Source organism: Oncorhynchus gorbuscha, unplaced genomic scaffold (assembly GCF_021184085.1).
Source record: "Oncorhynchus gorbuscha isolate QuinsamMale2020 ecotype Even-year unplaced genomic scaffold, OgorEven_v1.0 Un_scaffold_2058, whole genome shotgun sequence".
Lineage (NCBI taxonomy): Eukaryota > Metazoa > Chordata > Actinopteri > Salmoniformes > Salmonidae > Oncorhynchus > Oncorhynchus gorbuscha.
The window spans coordinates 85,705-95,208 of record NW_025745039.1 but is presented as its reverse complement, the minus strand read 5'-3'; the positions used below and the strand labels follow the sequence as shown (position 1 = coordinate 95,208).

General features: G+C 46.9%; 1 protein-coding gene across 1 annotated transcript in view; it reads right to left on the bottom strand.

Moving 5' to 3' along the window:
- Positions 1-2,755: 2,755 nt before the first annotated feature.
- The window catches only part of LOC124017454 (E3 ubiquitin-protein ligase RNF19A-like), a 37,052-nt gene continuing 30,303 nt past the window's right edge, over positions 2,756-9,504 (bottom strand). Inside the window, exons 2-4 of the mRNA XM_046332643.1 lie at positions 8,307-8,515; positions 4,159-4,303; positions 2,756-2,959 (exon numbers count right to left, since the gene is read on the bottom strand). Coding sequence (XP_046188599.1) covers positions 2,788-2,959; positions 4,159-4,303; positions 8,307-8,515 — 526 coding nt within the window. The 3' untranslated portion in view covers positions 2,756-2,787. The remainder of the gene's footprint in view (positions 2,960-4,158; positions 4,304-8,306; positions 8,516-9,504) is intronic.

The following is a 9,504-nucleotide window of genomic DNA, read 5'->3' as shown; positions in this document are numbered from 1 at the left end:
TGTGTTCATATAAAACAACTGTATTATTCTGTCTGTGTTCATATAAAACAACTGTATTATTCTGTCTGTTCATATGTAAATATAAAACAACTGTATTATTCTGTCTGTGTTCATATAAAACAACTGTATTATTCTGTCTGTGTTCATATAAAACAACTGTATTATTCTGTGTTCATATAAAACAACTGTATTATTCTGTCTGTGTTCATATAAAACAACTGTATTATTCTGTGTTCATATAAAACAACTGTATTATTCTGTGTTCATATAAAACAACTGTATTATTCTGTGTTCATATAAAACAACTGTATTATTCTGTCTGTGTTCATATAAAACAACTGTATTATTCTGTCTGTGTTCATATAAAACAACTGTATTATTCTGTCTGTGTTCATTAAAACAACTGTCTGTCTGTGTTCATATAAAACAACTGTATTATTCTGTCTGTGTTCATATAAAACAACTGTATTATTCTGTGTTCATATAAAACAACTGTATTATTCTGTCTGTGTTCATATAAAACAACTGTATTATTCTGTCTGTGTTCATATAAAACAACTGTATTATTCTGTCTGTGTTCATATAAAACAACTGTATTATTCTGTCTGTGTTCATATAAAACAACTGTATTATTCTGTCTGTGTTCATATAAAACAACTGTATTATTCTGTGTTCATATAAAACAACTGTATTATTCTGTCTGTGTTCATATAAAACAACTGTATTATTCTGTCTGTGTTCATATAAAACAACTGTATTATTCTGTCTGTGTTCATATAAAACAACTGTATTATTCTGTCTGTGTTCATATAAAACAACTGTATTATTCTGTGTTCATATAAAACAACTGTATTATTCTGTCTGTGTTCATATAAAACAACTGTATTATTCTGTCTGTGTTCATATAAAACTGTATTATTCTGTGTTCATATAAAACAACTGTATTATTCTGTCTGTGTTCATATAAAACTGTATTATTCTGTCTGTGTTCATATAAAACAACTGTATTATTCTGTCTGTGTTCATATAAAACAACTGTATTATTCTGTCTGTGTTCATATAAAACTGTATTATTCTGTCTGTGTTCATATAAAACAACTGTATTATTCTGTCTGTGTTCATATAAAACAACTGTATTATTCTGTGTTCATATAAAACAACTGTATTATTCTGTCTGTTTTCATATAAAACAACTGTATTATTCTGTGTTCATATAAAACAACTGTATTATTCTGTCTGTGTTCATATAAAACTGTATTATTCTGTCTGTGTTCATATAAAACAACTGTATTATTATGTCTGTGTTCATATAAAACTGTATTATTCTGTCTGTGTTCATATAAAACAACTGTATTATTCTGTCTGTTCATATAAAACAACTGTATTATTCTGTCTGTGTTCATATAAAACAACTGTATTATTCTGTCTGTTTCATATAAAACAACTGTATTATTCTCTGTGTTCATATAAAACAACTGTATTATTCTGTGTTTATTCATATAAAAACTGTAACTGTCTGTGTTCATATAAAACAACTGTATTATTCTGTGTTCATATAAAACAACTGTATTATTCTGTGTTCATATAAAACAACTGTATTATTCTGTGTTCATATAAAACTGTATTATTCTGTCTGTGTTCATATAAAACTGTATTATTCTGTCTGTGTTCATATAAAACTGTATTATTCTGTGTTCATATAAAACAACTGTATTATTCTGTGTTCATATAAAACAACTGTATTATTCTGTGTTCATATAAAACAACTGTATTATTCTGTGTTCATATAAAACAACTGTATTATTCTGTCTGTGTTCATATAAAACAACTGTATTATTCTGTGTTCATATAAAACAACTGTATTATTCTGTCTGTGTTCATATAAAACAACTGTATTATTCTGTCTGTGTTCATATAAAACACGCCTGTGTAATCATTGACTCGTACACAGTAGTGGTTGGGAACAATGCTGCAGGTTAAGTTCTCCGGTACATTCCTCCATCTTTAGTCCACGAGCTCATCATCATCATCATCTTTCTGGTTGAACAGACGACTAGACTTCCACCTGATCGTCCCGTTTACAGCACAGACCCATTACTGATGAACGGCTTCTCTGTTGTCTGGTCATCTATCTGTCAACACGACGGCTGATGTCATCTGATGACCTCAGTCTTGTCGTGGAATAATCAGAATTTGTTGGTAACATAGGTAAGATGTTTTATATTCATCATATGTTTGTAAGTTACTTCTCATCAGAATGGTATTTTTGTATAATACTGTGGCAGGGTTGCAGTATCTGTTCTATGTCAAGACTAAGTTGCATGGGCCACAGAGAGGGGAGAGGTCAAAGTGTCATCATGTGTAAACAGATCTTTTGCTCCACAATGTCTGTGTGCCAGTCAGTGTGTCTCTGTGATCTTGTCAAGATAGGATTGGTTGTATTTAGAGTTGGTTGTATCTAAATGACAATTTGATATATGCCTGTTGATATGGAGGATTGGTTTATGGTTCTGGGGTTTGAGTAAGGAGACAAAGCTGAACGATGAATTATGCCGATGCTGTCGTATCCTGTGTGTCTTTGCTATAAAGGACCTCATTTGAAATGTGGAAGGGGATCTCAGAGAATTCACTGAGAGACACTGAATTACCTGAGAGTCACATGGTTGTGATAGAGCTCATATAATTAAAGATGGACTTTGATAACTAACTCCGACTTGTGTGTGTGGTTTGCTCCCATGATTTGGTAAATAGAGGAAATTTCCACGACAGTCTGCCGCGTGTTTAGGGTCAGCTCACCTTCCTCCCCACGTATACGGGGATGCCTATGATCATGGCGGGGACGGCGATGCCAGCGATCAGAGCGATGCCCACCGGAGCTCCCACCAGCGTGCCCAGCTGCCACAGAATCTTCTTCTTCCTGCTCCACGGCTTCCTGCCCCAGAAGGTACATCCTGACGGGCTGGGGAGGGACGGAGAGAGGATTACAACCCAACCCTGACAGGCTGGGGAGGGACGGAGAGAGATGATTACAACACCATCCTGACAGGCTGGGGAGGGACGGAGAGAGAGGATTTACAACCCAACCCTGACAGGCTGGGGAGGGACGGAGAGAGATGATTACAACACCATCCTGACGGGCTGGGGAGGGATTTACAACCCAGGGACATGGAGGAGAGAGATTACAACACCATCCTGACAGGCTGAGGGAGGGACAGGAGAGAGATTACAACACCATCCTGACAGGCTGGGGAGGGACAGACAGAGACAGAGATGATTACAACACCATCCTGACGGGCTGGGGCTGAGGGGACGGAGAGACAGGCTGAGGATTTACAACCCAACCCTGACGGGCTGGGGAGGGACCAGGATTACAACCCAACCTGACAGGCTGACCAGAGATGATTACAACACCATGACAGGCTGACAGGCTGGGGAGGGACGGAGAGAGAGGATTACAACACCATCCTGACAGGCTGGGGATGACAGGATGATTACAACCCAACCTGACAGAGACAGAGATGATTACAACAACAGGCCAACCCTGACCAGGGACAGAGATGATTACAACCCCACCCTGACAGGCTGACCAGGGGACAGAGATGATTACAACCCAACCCTGACAGGCTGACCAGGGGACAGAGATGATGATTGATTACAACCCACACAGGCTGACCAGGGGACCAACCCAACCCTGACAGGCTGACCAGGGGACAGAGATGATTACAACCCAACCCTGACAGGCTGACCAGGGGACAGAGATGATTACAACCCAACCCTGACAGGCTGACCAGGGGACAGAGATGATTACAATACAACCAGGGGACAGAGATGATTACAACCCCCACCCTGACAGGCTGACCAGGGGACAGAGATGATTACAACCCAACCCTGACAGGCTGACCAGGGGACAGAGATGATTACAACCCAACCCTGACGGGCTGGGGACAGAGATGATATGACAGGCTGGACAGAGATGATTACTGACGGGCTGACCAGGGGACAGAGATGATTACAACCCCACCCTGACCAGGGGACAGTCTAGGGCATATAGCCTAGCAGAACTCTGGCTATTCAGAGGCAGAACACTGTGGTTAGTGTATAGATAGTGATGTACTCCTCCCTGAGTGTTGACAGACTCCTCACCCCTCTGCCTCTCACCTCAGGTAGTGCAGGTCAGAGATCTCCTTCATGCAGAGCCAGCAGAACTCACAGCCGCACACGGCGCAGGTCATGTGGTTACAGCTGCCGTCGTTCATCTTGATGATGTAAGCAGCGCAGCGCGGACACGGCTTGATGTCATCGGCTGGGGACGAAAGGAATAGAAACGCCGTGTTTTAAAACAGAAACAGTGAACCCCACCGCCCCTTAAACCACAGACAGCACATACACCCTCTTCTTCATCTAGAACATTCCCAACCTACTTCTATTGCCAGAGGCAGTATTCCCGGTTCTCGTCTGGCCACACAAGGAGCTCTGTGGTAAAGACTATGTAATCTATTTTAGGATGATTCTGTAACGTTACAAAATGTGAAAAACGTCAAGGGGAATACTTTCCGAATGAATGTATCCCCGTTGAAAACCTTTTGTTGGTTCTTCTCTGACATAGAAGACGGTTCCATAAAACCTAAATATAATAATATAATATACATAATATAATATAAAATAATTTCACCAGCGTCTTATTTCACAGGGCTTCATTCCATGTTTCCTTCCACAGGGGACAGGAGAGATAAAAACGTCCTCTCACTGTCAACTACGTTTATTTTCAGCAAACATGTGTAAATATTTGTATAGGCCCTTCTCCACAGATTGCTCAGTTTGGCTGTGCGGCCAGCTCTAGGAAGAGTCTTTGTGGTTCCAAACTCCTTCCATTTAAGAATAATGGAGGCCATTTTGTTCTTCGGGACCTTCAATGCTGCAGAAATGTTTTGGTACCCTTCCCCAGATCTGTGCCTCGAACACAATCCTGTCTCGGAGCTCTACGGACAATTCCTTCGACCTCATGGCTTGGTTTTTGCTCTGACATGTACTGTCAACTGTGGGACCTTAAGGTATTTCTGTTTTTTATTTTTTTTATACATTTGCTAACATTTCTAAAAACCTGTTTTGCTCTGTCATGAAGTATTGTGTGTAGATTGACGAGGGGGGAAAAAAACTAATTTAATCCATTTTAGAGCACTTTTTGCCAGTCCTGTCTGGTCCAGCGACGGTGGGTTTGTGCCCATAGGTGATGTCTGGTGAGGACCTGCCTTACAACAGGCCTACAAGCCCTCAGTCCAGCCTCTCTCAGCCTATTACAGGGAGGTACCCTCTGTGCCCATAGGTTCCTTTACAACAGGCCTACAAGCCCTCAGTCCAGCCTCTCTCAGCCTATTGAGGACATTCTGAGCACTGATGGAGGGATTGTGCGTTCCTGGTGTAACTCGGGCAGTTGTTGCCATTCTGTCCCTGTCCCGCAGGTGTGATGTTCGGATGTATCGATCCTGTGCAGGTGTTGTTACACGTGGTCTGCCACTGCGAGGACGATCAGCTGTCCGTCCTGTCTCCCTGAAGCGCTGTCTTTGGCGTCTCACAGTACAGACATTTATTGCCCTGGCCACATCTGCAGTCCTCATGCCTCCTTGCAGCATGGCTAAGGCACGTTCATGTAGATGAGCAGGGACCCTGGGCACATCTGCAGTCCTCATGCCTCCTTGCAGCCTAAGGCACGTCCATGTAGATGAGCAGGGACCCTGGGTTTAAGGCCTGGGTTTAAGGCCTGGGTTTAAGGCCTGGGTTTAAGGCCTGGGTTTAAGGCCTGGGTTTAAGGCCTGGGTTTAAGGCCTGGGTTTAAGGCCTGGGTTTAAGGCCTGGGTTTAAGGCCTGGGTTTAAGGCTTGCATTAGTAATGCTGTTAGTGTACCGTTTGTGGTCGTCCATCCATTAACGTTCCTGTGAATTCAATAAATTTGTTCCGCACTTACGGACTGACTGGGCAGATGGTTCCCAGCCTGCAGGTCCAGCTTCCCCTCGGGATCAGGAGGTCCAGCTTCCCCTCGGGATCAGGAGGTCCAGCTTCCCCTCGGGATCAGGAGGTCCAGCTTCCCCTCGGGATCAGGAGGTCCAGCTTCCCCTCGGGATCAGGAGGTCCAGCTTCCCCTCGGGATCAGGAGGTCCAGCTTCCCCTCGGGATCAGGAGGTCCAGCTTCCCCTCGGGATCAGGAGGTCCAGCTTCCCCTCGGGATCAGGAGGTCCAGCTTCCCCTCGGGATCAGGAGGTCCAGCTTCCCCTCGGGATCAGGAGGTCCAGCTTCCCCTCGGGATCAGGAGGTCCAGCTTCCCCTCGGGATCAGGAGGTCCAGCTTCCCCGGCCCCCGGTGTTCACCCCTTTGGGATCAGGAGGTCCAGCCTCCCCTCGGGATCAGGAGGTCCAGCTTCCCCTCGGGATCAGGAGGTCCAGCTTCCCCTCGGGATCAGGAGGTCCAGCTTCCCCTCGGGATCAGGAGGTCCAGCTTCCCCTCGGGATCAGCCAGCTTCCCCTCGGGATCAGGAGGTCCAGCTTCCGGCCCCTCACCCCTTTGGGATCAGGAGGTCCAGCCTCCCCTCGGGATCAGGAGGTCCAGCTTCCCCTCGGGATCAGGAGGTCCAGCTTCCCCTCGGGATCAGGAGGTCCAGCTTCCCCTCGGGATCAGGAGGTCCAGCTTCCCCGGCCCCCGGTGTTCGCCCCTCGGGATCAGGAGGCCCAGCTTCCCCGGCCCCCGGTGTTCGCCCCTCGGGATCAGGAGGTCCAGCTTCCCTGGCCCCCGGTGTTCGCCCCTCGGGCTCAGGAGGTCCAGCTTCCCCAGGATTCCCTCGGGCTCAGGAGGTCCAGCTTCCCCGGCCCCCTGTGTTCGCCCCTCGGGATCAGGAGACCGTTTAATCATCCTTCCATTCCCTGAAATGTAGACATCTCTGGTAGGAGAGAGGTTCTGAAGTGGCGTTATGACTCAACCTGTGTGGGACTTGGCCGATCTGATAAACACCCTCTCAAAATGTTTGGTTGCTCTTCAGATGTTGCTTCAGCTGGGAGGACATCCACTTTATCGTCAACCACCCCCCTGAAATGTAACCTTCACGACTCCTGGGTCCCGGCCTCTCTTCTCTCATCCTTTCAGTGGCCAGACTCCTGGGTCCCGACCTCTCTTCTCTCATCCTTTCAGTTGCCAGACTCCTGGGTCCCGGCCTCTTCTCTCATCCTTTCAGTGGCCAGACTCCTGGGTCCCGACCTCTCTTCTCTCATCCTTTCGGTGGCCAGCAGCTCTAACACCAGCTCACAGCCCGTTGGTGATTAGCTCTAACACCAGCTCACAGCACAACCCCTTGGTGAGCAGCTCTGACACCAGCTCACAGCCCCTTGGTGAGCAGCTCTAACACCAGCTCACAGCCCGTTGGTGATTAGCTCTAACACCAGCTCACAGCACAACCCCTTGGTGAGCAGCTCTGACACCAGCTCACAGCCCCTTGGTGAGCAGCTCCGACACCAGCTCACAGCCCGTTGGCCAGCAGCTCTGACACCAGCTCACAGCACAGCCCCTTGGTGAGCAGCTCCGACACCAGCTCACAGCCCGTTGGCCAGCAGCTCCCTCATCTTTTCCGCTGTGTCTTCGTTGTCCTCATCAGACAGGACTAATATAGATACTGTACGTCTGGGTACAACCGGTTCGTTGGGTTCTATTTTGGGGTCGTTCAAATTCTTTCCACAATACTATCCATTCTTGGTCCCCTGGGTCAATACCAATCGCAGATTTCTTTAGTTTTCTGCTCCAAATCCATGTTCAATGAGCAGCTTCTCCAGGTCGTCATGGAGACCGTTCAACTTCCTGTTTATTTGCTTGTCCATTGAACAACTTCCCATCGTTCACAAGACCAGCGGCGTGGTTTTCACCGAAGAGAGTCTCCGCTCGGTTACTTTCCGCCAGACCTTTAGCAGCAGACTGCTCGCGTACGGTTAAACATAGACGACTGGTTTTAAAGTCATTCAACTAAATTTAGGAAGCTTAAAAACAACAGATTTACATACTTGTTTTCAAAGTTTGTATTTGGTCCAAAGCATTCTCTTAGACCTAAACCTCAACTGGAGTGTGTTTCGCTCTCTTAGACCTAAACTGGAGTGCGTGTTCGTGTTCATCATCTTGTGTGCGTGTCTTGTGTGCGTGTTCATCATCTTGTGTGCGTGTTCATCATCTTGTGTGCGTGTTCATCATCTTGTGTGCGTGTTCATCATCTTGTGTGCGTGTTCATCATCTTGTATGCGTGTTTATTATCTTGTGTGTGTGTGTGTGTGTGTTACCTGCAGCACCACTCTCCTGGCTGTAGCTAAGAGACGAGGAGCTGAAGGTGCGTAGCCTCAGGCTCTGGGCTCTCTGCTGCCGGGCGGCATCACACGTCTGGTTGGGGTGCCACAGCTGTTTACAGTGGTAACAGAACTCCGTGCCACACCCCTCACGTCCACACGTGATCTTAGGACAGCTGGCACAGCCAAAGGCAATGACTGCATACCTACAAAACCAGAGGGAGAAACAGGTCAGGGTTCTATCTTCCAGGACAGAAAGGGACAACTCTCTCTGTGCTCAATGTCCAGGAGCCTGCCTGAGTCATCAGAACACCCCCTGATTCTAGCAATGTTCATTCATTCAGCTTCGAAAAAAATCTAGCTTGTACTAATTCAGCCCAGACAGTTGTCCCCTGTCTGCCTCTCTCTCTCTTTCCCTGAGAACCCTCAGACAGGACCCTCAGACAGGACCCTCAGACAGGACCCTCAGACAGGACCCTCAGACAGGACCCTCCAGCCCCTCAGACAGTGGTCCCCTGCCTGCCTCTCTCTCTCTGATTCCCGGAGAACCCTCAGACAGAACCCAATGTCTCTATACGTATACTAATCATCAATCACGTGACATCCTCATCTACACCTGTTGTATTCGGGGGACGTGACATCCTCATCTACACCCGTTGTATTCGGGGGACGTGACATCCTCATCTACACCCGTTGTATTCGGGGGACGTGACATCCTCATCTACACCCGTTGTATTCGGGGGACGTGACATCCTCATCTACACCCGTTGTATTCGGGGGACGTGACATCCTCATCTACACCCGTTGTATTCGGGGGACGTGACATCCTCATCTACACCCGTTGTATTCGGGGGACGTGACATCCTCATCTACACCCGTTGTATTCGGGGGACGTGACATCCTCATCTACACCCGTTGTATTCGGGGGACGTGACATCCTCATCTACACCCGTTGTATTCGGGGACGTGACATCCTCATCTACACCCGTTGTATTCGGGGACGTGACATCCTCATCTACACCCGTTGTATTCGGGGACGTGACATCCTCATCTACACCCGTTGTATTCGGGGGGGACGTGACATCCTCATCTACACCCGTTGTATTCGGGGACGTGACATCCTCATCTACACCCGTTGTATTCGGGGGACGTGACATCCTCATCTACACCCGTTGTATTCGGGGGACGTGACATC